At 39.3% G+C, this 19352-nt stretch overlaps 1 protein-coding gene across 2 annotated transcripts in view; it reads left to right on the forward strand.

The window, feature by feature from the left end:
- The window catches only part of Dcaf6 (DDB1 and CUL4 associated factor 6), a 120900-nt gene extending 101757 nt beyond the window's left edge, over positions 1-19143 (forward strand). For both annotated transcript variants that reach the window (XM_036201920.1, XM_036201921.1), the window contains 5 exons: positions 9034-9172; positions 10729-10885; positions 12219-12307; positions 15012-15117; positions 18680-19143. In XM_036201920.1, coding sequence (XP_036057813.1) covers positions 9034-9172; positions 10729-10885; positions 12219-12307; positions 15012-15117; positions 18680-18744 — 556 coding nt within the window. In that variant the 3' untranslated portion in view covers positions 18745-19143. The remainder of the gene's footprint in view (positions 1-9033; positions 9173-10728; positions 10886-12218; positions 12308-15011; positions 15118-18679) is intronic.
- The last annotated feature ends 209 nt before the right edge of the window (positions 19144-19352 follow it).

Genomic DNA, 19352 nt, shown 5'->3' on the forward strand with positions numbered 1-19352 from the left:
AATTATTATACATTTAAAAATGAGTCGATCACAGGACCTGGTTCCCATTGAAAATACTGATACATGTCTTAAACAACCCGTGTATTTTCTACATAAAACTACCTAACCCTGAAAAGCAATTACATAAGATTGGCTTGCCAGCAGCAGTATTGCATGCCTGTAATTGTAGCTGCTTGGGAGGCTGAAGCAGGAAAATTATGTTTGAGGTCTAGCTTAAGCAGTCTAAAGAGCCCCTCTCACAAAGCAGAGGGAGTAAAGATTGACAAATTGAAGTATTAAAAAGGGCAGCTTTCAGCTCAGTTCTGCTAACCATGGAAGGGATGGTCCTTCCATCAGCTCTGGAACTGTTCAAATAATCTTTCCTTACATTGTGCTTAAAGATTAATAAAATACCTCCCACCTGTTAATCTTCAACCTCCCATGGCTTTTGATTGTTTGGTTGTTCTGTTTTGAAATAGGGTGTTACTATTAACTTTAGCTGGCTCTGTAACTCAGGCTGACCATGAATCTCAATCCAAGTGCTGAGGTTACAGGCATGTTCCACCAACCCCTGGCTCAGCACTCTCTATATATTTTTGGCAAAGAAAACTTAGCTCTGTTCCTTAAAAGGTCATTACTAGATTTATACAGGTTAAGTTGCCAAGCTTAGCACAAGTTGAAAATCAAACTGATGATTTCTAAAACATTACCATTTTAAAAATAGTTAGATGGCTTCTCATTCTCCAAAGGTCTCATCTGCCACAAAGTTGGTACGTGATAGCTTGTTTACCTAGAAAACTCAGGTGTTGAATTAGATTAGTCAAATAGTTAGAAGATGGATAGCTATGGATAGCAGCCTGGAACTGCCTCCTCTTCCTGCATGAGCTTAAATTCAGATGTTATGATTAGTTCCAGATTTTAAACTTTTAAAGACTGGATATCCTTTAATAATCTGTATAGTCAGTCATGTTCCTTGGCCTAAATTTGGCCAGCATATTACTTAGCTTTTATAGAACACAAATTTACAGACTAGTAACAGAAGTAATAATAAAATTCTTAATCTTCGGGAAACTTAAGAATTTATTGAAGAAGAAAGTATAGAAGCCATTCAAAGAGAGATTCAGCTAGGTATCCGAAACTTGGTAAAATGTGGCTGTGTGACATGCCCAGTCGAGGTGACGCTAGTGTCATCATAGTGCAGCCATCTCCCTTGAGATTTGCTTTGTCTTTTCCCAGGTTTGTTGTTGTTGTTGTTTTGTTTGTTTGTTTGTTTGTTTGAATATACTTTCTGTTGCCTCATTTTGTAGTCCGGGGCCTTGCGTTCAGAGTCATCCTGCGTTAGCCTCTAGTGGTGGTATTACAGACATGAGGTACCACATCTAGCCTCTCCTAGCTCTTTACCAAAAGCTTGTAAGTGATAAAACCCAAACTCTTTCGTCTGGTCTTTCTGTGGTGTCTAGCTTCTTAGCACCACTTGGTGTGTAGGTAGAGGAAAGAGTGTGCCTGCTGTGTCTGCTTCATCCTGAGGCTGCTGCCATCTTGTTACTCCCTAGTGAAGGACCGCTCACCACGGCCTCAGGCCTGGCTTGTTGCTTCTAAATTTGGAGGCAAATAATAGGTTGACTTGTATTTTAAAAGGAACAAGTTTTAAGAAATTTTACTTGTAAGAACCCAAATCATGTACTGTCTTGTAAAATTAGCAATATTTGGAATACTTTCTGTCTCGGAAGAGGGAAGGTACCCACTGGGCATTGATGCGACCCCCAGCTAACAGTGCACGTCTTAGAGGACACTCTGCTGTCTCACCGCTCCGGCCCATTCTGGAAGTGCCATGTGCTGACAGTGTGCCCCAGACACTTTCTTGATGCCATGTAAAAAGTCCAGTCAGTTAATTTCATTAGGGTAGAGAAGTGGTTCTCACAATAAGTATGATAAAAGTCAGATACTTAAAAAATTAAATACATAGTTAAATTTTTATTTTAATTTATACAAAAAACTATACAGTATGTCACAATTTTGCCCCAATTTAAATTTTACTTTTCTTGTTTTCTAAATTTAAACTTTTAAATAAAACCTTAAATGATTCATATAGTTAAGCCATCAACATATATTTAATTTAAAATACCAAAGCAGCCCATGTACTGCAGAGTAATGATCTCCATAATACAACTACTTGCATTCTTTCTGCATTTTTGAACTTGCTGTGTATTTGAAGGTGGCCTTTAATTCCTGACCCTCCTGCTCCCACCTCCAGGGTGAGATTACAAGCATGGTCCACCACACTAGACTATTAGCATTCTTAAAAGTTTTGTTAAATATTAAGCAGTTTGCATTTTGGGCGCTGAAATGAAGCATGAAAGGCAATGCTTTGGAAAATAAAGGCCATAGCAGCAACATAGATACTGTAAATGTGGAATGCTCTTCTCTATCTACCCCGAGTCTATATAAAAACAACTGCAACTCTGTAGTATTTAGACTTTTTCCCAAAGGGCAAGATAATAAATATTTTAGGATTTGCTGGCCAGGAGGTAAAGTGGAAATTATTATACAGGCACTCATATAGCTATTGAAAATATAACCATTTAAAAATAAGAAAACTGTCCTTAGCTTAAAGGTCATAAAAAACAGCCGACCAAGACTTAACATAAAAGTGGTTTACTGGTGCCTGCTTTATAACAAGTGGTCACAGAGAGAACCCAACTATATCTATTATAATGTCTTTACTGTCAGACATCCAAATTTTAAAAGACAGGTCTTCTTTATCTAGGACAAAAGGGTAAACCATTAAACAGAAAATAAACATTGTCTTCATCAGTGGTGGTATTTAAAAAAGTGAAATTGGTATATGTTTATTCTTCCATTACTCTCGCATGCTGAAGTTTTGAACATCAGAATGTACCCTGGGAATGAGAGAGTGCCGAGCTTCTCTTTCTTTTCTTTTGTAGACAGGGTCTCATTGTGTGTAGCCCTGGCTGGCCTGGGTCTCTGCTCCAGCCTCCAGCGTTCTGGGATTGGAGGCGTGCAGCACCATACCCAACAAGCTTTGTTCTTAGGTAATTTTCAAGTAAGTTCCTGTCACAGTGCCAGTTCCATCGTGGAGTAAATGGAATGATGACTCTTCTTTTCTTGCTAAGCCAAAGAAGACAACAAAAGTACTCTGAAAAAAGACAAGCAAATGAAGTCCTTACTTGGTGCACTGGATAGCTAAGTTGTTATTGTTCTAATGAGGTTTTCCTATGGATTTAAAGCATTAATCCCATATTGCTCCATTATTTTTAAAGTACATATCATTTGCGTAGAAATTTTGGTCCATCCAGTCTTTCTGGACTCTGTGGAGCCAGAATTCTTTGTAACTATAAATATGCCAGCATCTCTTGACTCATTATAACCGAGTCATTTAATGATTCCACTTGCTTTATTAAAGAAAATTGCAGAGGAAATCATCAAAGAGAAAAACTAGGGTTCCTAGGGAGTTAAAAGCCCTGATACTCGGTTTCTTGTTCCTGTTTTGTGGTTAGGCAAATGAGTCGGCTTCACTGTTTATTTCCCAAAGTGTATGTAGTTCAGCCTTGAGGTTCTCCACTGGAGGTGTTCAAAGTAAGTGCTGCACTCGCCACACAGGCTGGATTAGGGCTGACTTACTGAGAAGGGAAGAGGTTCAGTGCGGTCTTCGTCTGTCTTCATTCAGTGAGTCTGTCTGCTGCCTTGAGTTCTTCCTGCACGTTTCTGTGGGTGACAGTCCTCCCTTCATAGATGCTCACAAAGGGCAACAAACGTCCTTTAGATGAGATGATTGGTAAAGTGGTGACTGATGCTTTGCATATCTGGTTCTTTGAAATCCTCGTAAGTGACTTTAGCTGTTGTGTTCCCTTCACTAGATCTAATGTCAGAGGAACAACAGTAGGTGATAGAATAATGAGGTAATTCAGAGAGCTCCTTCCTTTCTTCTTCATGATGGACTTACCAGGTCCTCTCTTTCCACGCTAACCACCTTTCCTATTAACAGCCAATAACTTCCTCTGGCCTCACTGAATTCTTAGTGCTTTAAGCATTGTAAACAGGCTGCTTTTCACAAACTCTGTTTATCTGCATGTGCTGCATGGGAGCAGAATGAAAAGAAATTTCCTGCGTGCAGATGGAACTGCATTGATTTCAAGTGTGGTGACAAGGAACTGTTGTCTAAAATGGGGTCCTTCACATATCAGTTACTTGCTTTGATAGTTGGTTGAAGAATGCAACTCGTTTCTTTAAATCCTGATTGGCATAATAATTGGCAGTTTTGTTAGTCATACATACTTTTTCTTCAAGTCTACTTCTGTGCTAGGTTTTAAGATTCTGATTTTTCAGTGCTATTTTCTTATCAGTAGCTAAATAATTTAAGAATATCACATCCCAAGTTGATATACAATGCTTAAATACATCTCTGATTGAAAAGCTGGCAGCAGCACACATCATTTAGTAGAGAGTTAAAGTGAGCCCCATATTCTGTTTGTCTATCAAAGCTTGGCTACTTAAAAAATTAGTCAAACTGAGAGGTGGCATCTTTTTCTGGTATTATCAGTTTCTAAAACCAAGTAGTACATAAAATATTTAGTAAGGATTATAAAAGTAGATGCTTTTCTATATGAAATACAGAAATTATAAGATAAACCAAAAATTACCATAAATCTATAGTAATTCTCGTTGAAGGTCATCCTCAGGATCTTGAAGTGAGTCTGAATTCATTTTTGCCTTCTAAAACAAGTTTTATTACTATAATTCTGTGGATACTTGGGGTCACACATGCTGCACTGTGAGTGTGGCAGTCATATGACAACTTGGGAGTCCCTCTTCCTCTTCCTCCTTCATGAGGGTCCAAGAAAGCCAGTGAGGTCAGCAGCCAAGCCACTGCCCAGGCCTTCGTGTTTGTTTTGATGCTGCTGTTTGGAGGCTGTTTTGACATTAAAGTGTATTTGAAGTCAGTAATTTTTCAAATGCTTCTATTACTGGCTATCACTTTTTAATTTAATGATACCAAGGTATAATTTATTTCAGGGCTTTTGATGTTCTTAACTTACTAAACCTTATCCCAAGTACTCAAAGTTGGTTTCTGCTTTTAAAATGAAGATTACAACTAAAAAGTATCATGTTGCTTTAATTGAGTCTTCCAATGGCTAAAACCAAAGAAGTAAACAATGTGAAAAAGAATGATTATATTGAAACAGAAAATTTCACCATACTTTCCCTTTGAGGGAATCAGGACTCATTCTCCACCTCGGTTTTTATGTAGAGATTCCTTAAGTAAATTTCTTATTTTAAGACACACACATACAGCTGTTCTGTTACCCCTTTTAAAAATTTCTGCTGAAATGCATTAGAAAAATAAAATTATCACAGATATGACAGCTCTCACAAGGGACTGTGTTGTATTTTATAAATATGCCTTACTGTATTGCAAATGCTACATACCATATTATCTCTTTATTTGAATAATAAATAAAACGGTGGTTGTCTCTTCTCTTTTCCTCCTGTGATCTCACCCTCTCTCTCAGTCTGTTGACTAGTCCCCACTCCCTCCCTCCAGTCTCTTCATTAGATGTACTTTCTTTAGGAGATGGATTGGCCAGGGTGGAGTGTTCACAACCCCACATCCTGGTGGTCTCCTGCATTTCGGAGGTCACCATTGTGGTGCTGGGCAGCCTGGGGGCATAGCTCAAGCCAGTGCCCTCTTGCCCCTGCCTCCACCACAGCTGGACTACAGGCATGCATTACCGTTTAAGTTTGTTTTATAATCAACTTCCAAGTTCCACACATAATCCTCAGAGGATGATGGTAAATACACAAATTTCAGTAAAAGGTGACTATAATACAGTTATCTTTGTATGTATTTAAACTTTCAAAAATGTCTTTCAATGGCTGAAGTGCTTGCTCTGCAAGCATGGGGACCAAGGTTTGGATTCCCAGCATGCATGTAAAAGTTGGCACAGTAGCATGCATCTGGAGCCATAGCATATGGGTGCATGGAAACAGATGAGTCCCAGGGCTCACCTGCCAGATCTAGCTGAAACAGGAGCTCCAATTTCAGTGAGAGACTGTCTGAAATAATAAGGTGTGCCTGGCTGAAGGAGACGCTGGAGGGGACAGGCACAGCTGGACACACACAGACACTCAGTAGCATTTTGTAATTTTGTACAAAGAAATTTTACAAATCTTTTATAGGAATTTTAACTTTTGTTGCTGTGGCAAATATGTTTTTTTAATTTTATGCTAATTGTATATTGCTGATTTTTAGAAATGTAGCTAACTGGTATCCTAATTGTCTTTCTAGCCACATTACTTTTCTAGTATTTCTATTAATTAGCCTATAGGTTATTTTTATTTTTTAATGTAGAAATTAGATGACCTACAAATGTCAATTTTCTTTCTCCTCCATTTTTTCCCTTACTGTGGCAGCTAATCATGGTCTTAGGAATCACACCTTACTCCTGGCTGTGGGAAGGTGAGTCTAGGTGGATTGTTAGGGCTACTGTGAATAGCTTGTAGAAGGTTCCCAGTGTTCCTTTCTGTCTAGATTACTATGGGAACAGTTTCCGTCATGAATGCGGCTTGGCTTGATCAGACACATTGTCACACTGCTGAGTTACCACGTGTTTTTTTCCCTCGATCTATTAAAATTTCTCCCACATAGAATAATAACTGATTTTATTCATTAGTGCTTTGAAAGTTCTGGATCAATTAATTACATATGCTACTTTTGTCCTTCAATAAGCCAGCTAGTCAGATACTCAACCACTACGCTCTTACAGCTGTAGAGCAGTTTTGTGAATGCTTTTTAATTTGCCTGGATAGCTTAGAGTAGACCAATTTTTATTAAGAACGATATTTTTAAATAGAAATACATGATTATAACACAGTTATTAAGAATTCTCATTAACAATTTGCTATTCCCAACCTCTTTCTATGAATACATAAATTTGTTTCTGTGTGACCATTTAAATTAATGCCTAGTCTTTATCAGTTACAGTTTTTAGTAAGGAATATATATTTGTATTTTTAGTTTTCCTACAAGACCTTTTTTCTTTTCTTTTTTTTTTTTTTTTTTTTTTTAAAGACAGGTTTCTCTGTGTAACCTGGCTGTTCTGGAACTCTATATGTAGATAGGGCTGGCCTCCAACTCACAGAGATACTTCTGCCTCTGCCTCCCAAGTTCTAGGATTAAAGGTGTGCGCCAGGACCCCGCTTCTCCAAGACTTTTCTAAGTGTAAAATTGCTAAGTCAAAACGTTATACATACTTTAGTATACAGCATTTTAATTTTTCAGAAATACTGTGTTGTGGAGCTGTAGTATAGTGCTGGCGGGAGTATGAACCTGGGCAGCCATGTTGCCAGACTGATTCTGATCACTGTAGCTGGGCCCTGTGCACACACTACAGTGCAGCATCCACTTTTAGGAAACATCCAACAGGATCATGTGAAATGTGCTGTGTTCACCAAAAGATGTGCCACATGGTGATGGTAGCCCAATTTCAGTCATCAGAAACTAGAGAACACAACAAATAAATTACACTTATGCAAAGTAATACCTTATAGGGAAGATGATAGGTGAACTTCAGCCAGTGTAACAGCATGGGTGAATGTTGTATGTCATGCTAAAGAAGCTGACCATGTGCTGAGGAGATGGCCACCCCAGCATGAGGACTTTAGTTTGGGTTGCTAGAACTCATACATAGCCGGGCATAGGAAACATGGGTCTGCAATCCCAATGCTCCTTCCTGGAGATGGGAAGTAGAGACAGAGAACCCATGGAAGCTCCAGGGCCAGCCCTAGCAACACTGAACAGTGAAAGAGAACCTGTCAGACAAGGAGCATCAACTATGCTTGGCCTCTGACTGTCACGCATTTCAGAACACACAAGCTGTGTGTTCTGTTATATGATGCCATTGAATTCAAACCCACAAATAAAACTATGATGTCAGAGGTCAGGAAACGTCTGGATGTCTGATGATGCTGTCTCCAGTATGGTGCTGCTGAGGTCAGCCTGTTCTATTTGAAGACCGCATCAAGCTATGCCTTTGTCCAAACTCTAGCCACATCCATAGACTTAAAAATATTTTCAATCTGGGAAACATAAAAAGAGAGGTTTGTTTATTGATGAGACTGTCATCTCATATGTTTTTCTTACCGACTTGTAGTTTTAAATCTTACAGAGTTTCCTGCTACTGTAGGTCAAAATGTGACATTCTAAATGACAAGTGAAAGCTTCAGAATTAAGTAATATTGAGTGTTAGGAGAGCACTCCTTAATAATAAAATCAATCTTAGAAAGAGCACTCTGACCATGATTAGCTACTGCTGCCATCAACCATTCCCTTTGTAGAGAGAATGGAATCTGCCTGTTAGCTGTAAATTTCTCCTTTGGTGCAGAGCCATAGAGAAGAGACGCTACTTGAAGTTCTCATTTTATCTCTTACTGATGTTCATTATCCTCTTGACTAGTCTGCTCTTGGAACATTGTTAAACTATGTCAGAATACTAGTTCTGCTGTTCCCATGTTACTCAGTTTCTCTGGGGTTCTCTTGATGGCCTTTGTGAAGAGAAGCACTTAGAAATTGAGCAGGACATTGGTTTTTTGTTTTGTTTCATTTTTCTTTTGACACAGTGTCTCAAGTAGCCCAGGCTTCAAAATTCGCTTTGTAGTCAGAGCTGGTCTTGGGTTCCTGATCCCCTCTGCCTCCCAAGGGTGTGACTCCTGGCCTAGGCCACCAAACGAGGCAAAGTGAAGTAAAGTTGCACATGAATTTTGTCTGTTTGATTTTATAAAATAATACTTTAGAAACTACTGTGTCGCATGCTATTTTCTTTACTTTTTCAACCAGTACCAATTTCCTAAGTGATCACTGAACTAAAATATCTACTACTATGATGAAGTCTGCCTTTTTATGCTTTTGATTGAGGGTGCTTTATTAAAATAATGTGTTTGAAATATAGACTTACTGCATTTTTATGTTTTTCATTATTATTCAGAAGTTGCCTGTGAATGTTTATTTTTGGTTTTGTTTTACTATGTAATACACAGACGCTCTGCTGTCGCTCGCATTCAGGAGTTCTTCAGGAGGAGAAAAGAAAGGAAAGAAATGGAAGAATTGGATACTTTGAACATCAGGAGGCCACTAGTAAAGATGGTTTATAAGGGCCATCGCAACTCCCGGACAATGGTACCAGATGCTCATGGTGTTCTTTGATGAGACTGCAGTTTCATGGGTTTTTCCCCCCTGTGGTGATTTTGTTACTCCTATATTTAAGCATGGTTCTTTTAGTCCAGTAATATATTGCAAAAAAATTCTACCTTACTAAAGAAATATATGTGAGTTAGAAAAAATTATTTTATCTTAGAACAAGTAGTTATTTCTGTCTGTCTGTCTGTCTGTCTGTCTATCTATCTATCGTCTATGCTTGCTGTCCACCTCAGAAATTTACTATTAAATTTCTTTATAGCTCATTTTACCACATTTCATTATTTTGGAATGAGAAAATAAATCTGTACACAAATCCAGGTTGAGTATAAAATACAGATACACTAATTACAACACCTTTTAAAGTAACAGCTAAAAACTGGCTTTGGTCACTGTGTCTCTCCTTGCTTTAACTCTTCATCTTTGAAACCGACAGGACGGACCAGGAGATCCACAAGATCAGTGTTGTGTTTACAACCCACAAATCTGCATGTCCAGTGTAGGGCAGCAATCGAGCTGGTACTCTAAACCATGCCTATCTAGAAAGTGTTCTGTGTCCTATAGTGTTACCACAAAGTTCTGCAGATCATGTTTTACCTTCTTGAGGGTCTAGGTTAAAAAATAAACTAGATTGAGGAAATAACTAGCTGTATATATCATCAGTAGTAACAATTTCATCATTTTAAAATGGATACTCATTATTAATAGAAGTAACCAATTTGTATTTTATGCATTTTGCCAATTAGAATTTTAGATTAATTAAAGGGTAGCTGAGTGGTTGAGTACTTGCCTAACATGGCCCCGAGTTCATGGCTTAGTACAGAAAGAGATGAGAACCCAAGGTAGGCACATGCACAGCAGCACCATGTGAAGGCAGGGTCTCTCCTGCCTTGCTGTCTCCTGTGAGCACCAGAAACAGCAGAGGTAGCGGCTGCAGGGGAAATTATTTCAAAGACAGTGTCTGAAGTGTGAAGATCTTTTCAGTCCTTCCATGTATGTCTATTAAAATAGTATGGCTATTTAGAATGTCATGTTCCTTTGTCTGCTTGCTTGACTAGAGATATGTTTATCTTTCCTTCTTAATTCTGTGGGCTTCTAACAGTTAATGAAAACATACTTTTTGTTCTTGGCAAAGTACAAAAGGCAACCATTCCTTTTTCCTGTTTTTATTGTCTATTGCTAAAATGAGATGATTTTTAGAAAGCTTATCTATATGAGTATACTTTTTTCCACTATACTGTTTTAAGCCCAGAAATCTTACTTACTCGGTTAGCATGTGTGAAGTACCTGTTGTGTGCCAAATACATAGCAAAACCTGCTCTCGGGGCAGCTTCCCATGCTTTGCCATGATGTTATCCCCCACTCACAACCCCCGGCCCAGTGAAGTGCTCTCATGATTTTAAAATTCTTAGGAGAAAAACCTTTCAGTACTTAACTTTTTTATTTTTAAAACTAATTCATTTCAACATGAGAATGGAATCTGTCTTTGTTTCAGTAACTTTGACTTAGATGTCCTTGTGTTTCTTAAAATCCCTCAGATAAAAGAAGCCAATTTCTGGGGTGCTAACTTTGTAATGAGTGGTTCTGATTGTGGCCACATCTTCATCTGGGATCGGCACACTGCTGAGCACTTGATGCTTCTGGAAGCTGATAATCATGTGGTCAACTGTCTGCAGCCTCATCCATTTGACCCAAGTAAGATACCTCTCACAGAACAAGTACTGGAGAGTGCTGGTACCATTCCTCCGCTGTGTCAACACTACGGAAGTCTCGGTTGTCTGCTAAGCACTACTAGAGAAAGTTACAGTTCTACATGGGTTTATGGATGAGAATTTGCTTTTATGAATGAGAGAGCGGCTCACAGAAGCCCACCCCAGCTGAGAATTTACTGGCAGTTGTTGGCTGCAGTGGAGGCAGAGGCAGTTTTCCCGGGGATACGACTTCTGGAAAGTTGCCCATGCTAGTGGATGGCCCAAACCCATGCATGTACTGGCAGCACTAATTGGATTCAGTGGATTTAAAAATGAACACACAGAGTTAGGAGGAAGGCATGAGGAGCAGTCTGGGAAGAGTTGGAAAGAAGGGAATAGGGAATGGACTTGATCAGAACGTTTTTGTGTACATGTATAAAATTCTCAAAGGACAAATAAATATCTTTAAAGGTTCCCAACCTCAAAAAGAAAGAAAAGGATGTGCTTTTGACAGATATTCTAAAGAAATAGGTTCAAAGGTTTAGTCTTCTAATATTTAAGTTTTATAGAATCCAGCATGACTGAATTTCTCATCATTTATTCAAGGCAAACCTCCAAGCCTTTTTAAGATTTCATGTGTCTAAATTAATTTATTAGCATGACAGAGACTTGGCTTGCTCTTGCCTTCTATTTGAAGTGGCCGCGTATTTCACAAGAGAACAGTGAGTATGACAGAACTTTGAGTGGCTTCAAGATGCTCTGAAAAATTTGTCCTATGCTTAGTTACTTTTAGGAAACGTTCAGAATGATAATCAACAGTTAACTGTGTAGTACAAAGACCGGAGAGATGGCCAGTAGTTAAAAACATGTACTACCTTTGTAGAGCACCCAAGTGTGGTTCCCCATACCCACATCAAGTAGCTCACAGCCACTGGCTCTGGGAAAGCTGATGCCCTCTTCTGGTCACTGCATACATCTGCACTCTGGTGTGCCCACAAGCACGCACACACACACACACACACACACACACACACACACACACACAATTTAAAACAAATCTTTGGCCAGGTGTGGCTACGCACACCTTTATTCCCAGCACTCGGGAGGCAGAGGCAGGTGGAGCTCTGTGATTTCCAGGACAGCCTAGTCTACATAGTGATTCCAGGACAGCCAGGGCTATGTAAAGAGACCCTGTCTCAAAAAAACAAATTAAAAAAAAACCAAAACTTCAAAAATATGTATAGCAGTTTTCATTCAAGCTAAATTTTGTAGATTTTGCACCTATTCTTACTATTTATGTCTTGAATTTATGATAAAGGTGTAAATTTTGTTTCTAGTTCTAGCCTCATCTGGCATAGACTATGACATCAAGATCTGGTCGCCACTAGAAGAGTCGAGGATTTTTAATCGAAAACTTGCTGATGAAGTAAGACTTTTACTATACTTCTATTTTAATTTTTATCTAAAATTCTATCTTAAGATAAAACTAGTTTGTTAGTTGCTAACATAAAACAGTCATTCAGTTAAGGAAGTCAAATTTTTAATCTCAGCATTCATGATGCATAGGCAGGTAGGTGGATGTCTGTGAGTTCAACGCCATCCTGGTGGTCTGTATAGCAAGTTCTAGGCCAGCCACAGATATATAACGAGCACAGGTCTCAGGAAAAGAGGGAGAGAGAGAGGAGGTCAAATTTTTTGAAAAAGAAAAATGAAATAAAAACATCTATAATACTAAATGTAAAAATCAGATTATGATCTTACTAAGTATAATATTGACTTTAATAACGGATTAGGGGTATATCCTAAAGAAAAGTAAGTTAGATCGTCACACTTACATATAACAGAAAACATGAAAAAGGTCTGTTCTTTTAAGAAGAGTGCTGTAGCTGCAAACGAATTGATTTTGTGGCCTGTAATTCACCTCCTGCCATCCAGGAAGCTGAAGCAAGCGTTCTGGTCACACTGAGCCACATGACCCTGTCGCAGTGAGCAAACAGAATGGGATGGAGGTGGGGAGATAACCTGACTCCAAGCAACCCTCCCCCCCGTAGTGTGGACTTTTTGCTTTTTCCATTTTGGTTTTTTACAGAGGGAATTGGGACTGCCCCCACCAGTGTCAATGGGTAGAGCTTATGTGTTAAGACTCCCTTAGTTCTTTGGTCTTACTCATTTTCATTAACATTTTCAGCTGGCATACAAAACGACAAGTGTCAGTGAGAGAGGGAGGGAGTGGGGAGGGAAAGGAGAAGACTTCACATCCTTAGCATTGGACCTTAATCATTCTCCCTCTCTCCTGCTCTCCTTCTTCGCTCATTGGTTCACATCTTCCCCAAGTCCTCCTCCTGCTTTTCACTTCCGTGTGTGTGTGTGTGTGTGTGTGTGTGTGTGTGTGTGTGTGTGTGTGTGAAGTTCTGCATCTGAGAAAACCACAGCTTGTCGTCTTTGTCCTTCTCCTGTTACTCTCGCTTGCCTTTGCTCTCTTTCCCTTTAGACCCGGAATTCCTCCCGACTACTGCTTACCCTTCGCTTTCATGCCATGTAATGCAGTCTTCATAGCAGAGAAAGACATACTATATTTGTCTTTCTGAGGCTGGCCTAGTCCACTTCACACAGGAATCTCTTCTACCCATACAAATGACATGATCTAGCCTTTCTTTATGCTGACTTAAACGTACACACATTTTCTTTATCCATGTATATCTACACTGGTTCTGTAGTTTGGATTCTGTGAGGACTGCAGCAGTAAACATGTATGCATGCGTATCTCTAAGGTATGCTGGCTTAGATTCCTTTGGGTGTAAACTTAGCAGTGATGTGGTTAATTATAAGGCAGTCCTATTGGCAGTATTTAAGGAAGCTCCACACTGGTTCTGATTGGGCTGCACCAGTTTCTGCTTCCTCCAGCAGTGTGATCTGTCTCTGTTGTCACACTGCCTCCCCAGCACCTGTTGTCGTCTGTCTTCCTGATGATAGCCATCTTGATTGTTGTGAGGTGATCCCTCAGTGTGGATCTTTTATTAGTGTTAGGATTGGGAGTCTCACTTGACAGCCTCCACTGGCCTAGAACCAGCTATGCGGACCTGGCTGGCCTCACATGTGCAGTCACCCACCTGCCCGTGGTTTGCAAGGGCTAGGATTAACGTGTACACCACCTCACCCAGCTCCTGCTCTGGTGCACTTCGCTGCCATGCTGAACGTTTTCTTTCTATTTATTGGTCACTTGTGTTTCATTTGGGAACTTTCTGTCCAAGTATTTTCTCCATTGGTTGGATGACTTGGTTTTTAATATTTAATTTTTCTGCTGTCAGATGCACAGTTTACACAGATTTTTCTCCCATTCTGTAGACTTGTCTTTTCACTGTCTTAATGGGAAGAAGCCTTTTAATTTGTCCAGTCTTGGAATTATTTCCTAAGCTATTAGAGTCCCTCTCTGTGCTTATATCTTGAAGACTTTCCCCTAGCACTGGTAGTTTCAAGTCCTACTTTAATGATCCATTTTGATTTGAATTCTGGACAGAATTAGGGAGGTGGTTATAATCTCATTCTACTGGGGGATTTCCAGTTTTTCCAGCACCATTTGACTAAAAGGCTCTTTCTCCAATTTAAGTTGTTTTTTTTTTTTTTTTACATACTGGAGAAGTCCTCCCCTTTCTGAGTAGGTTCATTCATGGGTATCTGAATGGATTTTGTTTGTGGATTTTGATACTGTTGTGAATGGGGTTGTTCTCATCTCTTTCTCAGTATGTTTGTTATAGGGAAATAGGAAAACTACTGGTTGTGTATGTTGGGTTTTGTATATTGCTACTTTGCTTGGGGTGGGGGGCAAGAGAGTATAAAAGGGACTAAATATGATCAAAGTACAAGATATGCTTGAACTAAGTAAGGTAATTATGAAACCTATCGTTTTGTACAACAAATATAAATTAATTTTTTAAAGTAATGCTGGTCTTTGATCTTCCTTTAACTCAAGTTAAAGTAATTATTTGACATTGCCTTAAGGAAGAAACACAGACATTACGCATACAAAGAATGAAAAATATTCCTCCTAAGACTTGCTGAGTTTTAACACTGTTTCATAATCTTTAAGGCAAAGATGTATGAACTTTGACATAGTTGTTTAACTTGTGTAGGTTATAACTCGAAATGAACTCATGCTGGAAGAGACTAGAAATACCATTACCGTTCCAGCCTCTTTCATGTTAAGAATGTTGGCGTCACTGAACCATATCCGAGCTGGTAAGGACTTCTACTCTATCATTAAAGCCATTATTTGTCTGAAAACAGTAAGCCCTACTTTATAGACGTTTGTATGGTTTTCTTAATATCCAAAAGTGAAAGCAACAACTTCAGAGCTAGGATTTCTTTCTGTAAACACTTGACCTTAACCCAGTGAATTATTTCCTTATAAACTAAGTTTACTGAAAAATGGTAAAATGAAAACACAGTCACTTGAGAACTTTTGATTAGGTAATCTTCTCATAATACAGAACTGTACCATAAACCTCAAGACACATTGTACTGCTGGGTATGATGCACACTCCAGGGATCTAAACACAAGGGAAGTGGAGTGGGGAGGAACAGGTGTCCAAAGTCACCCTAGGCTACACAGTAAGTTCAAGGCTAGCCTGAGAGATATGAGATCCTGCCTCAACTAACAAAAAAAAAAAAAACAAAAATATGACCAAATAAAATTATGCCAAATACACTCTAACATAGATTTATTCAAAACCAGTAATGCCCTATTTAAAAACAAATATAACATGGTAAGAAGGAAAGTTATATTAGTGCATTTTGGATAACTTTTTTAAAGATTTATTTATCTTTATGTATATGGGTTTTGCCTGCATGCATATCTCTGTACCATGTGTATGCAGTGCCACAGAGGCCAGAAGAGGATGTCTTCTGGATCCTCTGGGACTGAAGTTACAGACTGCTTTTCTGCTGTGTGGGTGCTGGGAACTGAGCCCAGGTCAGCAATAAGAGCAGCAAGTGCTCTTAACTACTGAGCTGTCTTGCTAGCCCATCAATACTTTCTTAGATGATAAACTGTGGTTCAATGACACAAATCCAAAAACTACATATATTACAACTGATACTCAAGAGTAAATTACACAATCCGTATTTATAACAGTAGAATCATTATCTAGTGTGTATTATGACAACATTTTATCAAGCAGGACTGTTTATCACTTCTCACTGGTTTCATAAATGCATTCATATGTTTGGTATTGAGCATCATTTGTAGAGTACCTATATTGTATCACATATTAACTCTTTATTTTTTTTATTTTTTTTAAGACAGAGTCTCTCTGTATAGTCCTGATTGTCATGCAGCTTGCTATGTAGACTGACCTCAAATTCACAGAGAGCCACCTGCCCCTGCCTCCTGAGTACTGATATTAAAGGCACATACCACCAAACCCAGTAGATACTAACCCTTTCTTTAAAAAAAATTAAAGATATTACTTTAGATGTATTGTATTTTTATGGTGTAAGTGTTTTGCCTGCATGTACATGATCTCCATATGCATGCCTGGCACCTGGGAAGCTCAGAAGGTGTTGGAGACCCTAGAACTGGAGTGACAGATGGCTCTGAGCCACTATGTGGTGATGGGAACTGAACCTGAGTCTTTTGCAAAAGCAGCAAGTGCTCTTAACCTCAGCCATCTCCCCAGCCCCCCAGATATTAATCCTAACTTGCCCAGTCCATCCACCTGATGAATGTTAAAGCCTGAATTTGAAACGACCTTCCCCTTGACTTAGGATTTCATGGACAGCCATGTACTCAGGTCAGTACTCTGACATGCAAGCCCTGGATGATATACCAAAAAATCTTTCTCTCCGCAGTTTTTGTTTTTTGTTTTTTGGGGTTTTTTTGTTTTGTTTTGTTTTGTTTTTTTGTTTTTGTTTTTTTTGTTTGTTTGTTTGTTTTGTTTTGTTTTGTTTTGAGATAGGGTTTCTCTGTAGCTTTGGAGCCTGACCTGGACTAGCTGTGTAGTCCAGGCTGGCCCCGAACTCACAGAGATCCATCTGCCTCTGCCTCCCGAGTGCTGGGATTACAAGCGTGTGCAACCACCACCCGGCTCTCTCCTCAGTTTTTGTAATTACACTGTCCCCTTCCATCTGGTGTTTAGTGTCCTTCTGTTGTGGACTATTTACTTTATCTGACCTTAATATTTTACAGATTACTTGGGGAAATGTATCTGTCATAAATGTCCTAAATGCCACCTTACTGTGGTAGTGATTTCTGCCATTGCCTTCTTCATACCCCATGATATGATCCAGCTTATCTTCATAAAACTTCATTCATTTTTTTAGTAAGCCTTTCTCTAAGGTAGAGCTCAGTGGTACAGTGCTTACTGTTCATGGAGCTCTAGGTTTAATCCCCAGCACGGCAGAGACAAAACAAGGACATTAAACACCTTCATTGAACATCCTGTCATAAGCCCTGAGGATAGAAAGATAAATGGATATAACTCTTGCCACCCAAAAGCTAATATTGAGAGACAGGTTCTCAAGTAGTATACTGGGGTCATTGTTGAGAGGTTTATAAAGGGCTTTCCAGGATATGTGGAGGAAGGAGCTCCTGAAGAAGCTGGGGCAGTTTCACAGAAAGGGTAATAGTGGTACTGAGCAGAGCCATGATTATTAATGAAGTGTGCAAAATATCCCAAGCAAAGGAGTAGTCGGTGCAGATGACATAAGCCCAAGAAAGCATGCTGTAGCGGCTCACACCTTCATAACTGTATGTGCACTTGAGTGCTGGACCCAGATAATGCTCGACCTTGAGGAAAGAAACTATTTATTTTGGTCCTCATTGTAAGGATTGTCAGGATTAGCACAATTCCTAGAACATAGAATATGTTGAATTTTAAGAAATCTTAAAAACAGAATTACACAATCCTCTTACAGGCATGTCCAACCTGTTGCCCACAGGCTGCGTGTCCCAGCCAGCATAGCTGTGAATGCAGCCCAATGGAAAGTCAGAAACTTACTGAAAACAGTAGATGAGGTTTTTATTTTGCAAGGAGTTTTTGTTTGTTTTGTTGCATAAAGGTTGAACACACATGCATGGTCTCCACTCTTTTCTCTCCCACATCCTCCTTTGCAGGTTCCCTTGATAGCACCTGACATCGGTTATTAAAACTCGGCCTCCAAGGAACCTTGTTTGAAAACCACTGCAAGAGAATGTAGCATCTCAAGATCTTGCATATCTTAGAATTACATGCTATTGCATATATGATGGCACATCTTCATTTCCTCATTCACCGCTTGACGAAATTAAAACTCACGTGGGGCTGGAGAGACGGTTCAGTTGAGCACACACTGCTCTTTCAGAGGGCCCACACAAGGCAGCTCACAGTTGACTCTATCACTAGCTCCCAGTAGCATCCATGCCTCTGGCCTTTGCCTCCATAGGCACCTGCACTCACGTACACATACCCACATTGATGTGTTTGTGCACATACGTACACACACACACACACACACACACACAATTTAAAAACCATTATGTAGCCAGGTTTAATGGTGTATGCATTTAATCCCAGCCCTAGAGATGCAAGGCAGGTGGATCTCTGTGAGTTAGAGGCCAGACTGGTCTATATAGCCAGTGAGACATAAGTCTCTAAAACAAATAAACAAAAACCTTGTCTGTATATATAATAGTGAATAGATTTTTGCATATTTATGTTTGACTGGTAAGCATTTCTTGCGGCTTTAAGCAGACTCTGGTGGCATCTGAACAAATGCTAAGAGGGTTTTGAGCTTGCGTGATTCTTGTGTCTCTATGTTCCAGACCGTTTGGAGGGCGACAGATCTGAAGGTTCAGGTCAGGAGAATGAAAATGAGGATGAAGAATAGACAACTCTTCGCAAGCACTTAGATGTTCTGAAATTTGTATACGACATTTATTATATTTTTTCTTTACAGAACTTTAGTGCAATTTAAGGCTATGGTTTTTCGGAGTTCTTCCCCATTTTTTGGGATAACCAAACATTGAGTTGGAATGAGTGTGTGCATGAGTTGGGAGAGTGTGTAAAACAAAACAAGCAAAATGTTTTTGAAACTTTTTGCCATGTATGGAGTGCTAGAAAATGCAAAGTGCAATACTTCCCTCACCCTCAGATGTGGGAGCTTGGATCGATGTTGAAAAGTCATTTTCATTGTAGTGAAAATGTTGGTTCAAATAAATTTCTACACTTGCCATTTGCATGTTTGTTACTTTCTAATTAAAGAAGGTGGTTGTTTTAAGATCTTAAATCTGACTTTTTATTTAATTCTTTGCTACTTGGACCCATATTTTCCAGTCATTTCTCTAACAAAACAGGACTTTCTGTGTTTAGGAACCTTTTCCGTCTTGACCTCTGTGTGACCAGATCACGTAAAAGGGCCTTTACATTTCTCTTCCCAAGATACTTTTCTTCACCTTGAGCTGCTGTCTCATGATTGTGGTACCTCATGTGAATCAG

This window comes from Onychomys torridus, chromosome 11 (assembly GCF_903995425.1).
Source record: "Onychomys torridus chromosome 11, mOncTor1.1, whole genome shotgun sequence".
NCBI lineage: Eukaryota > Metazoa > Chordata > Mammalia > Rodentia > Cricetidae > Onychomys > Onychomys torridus.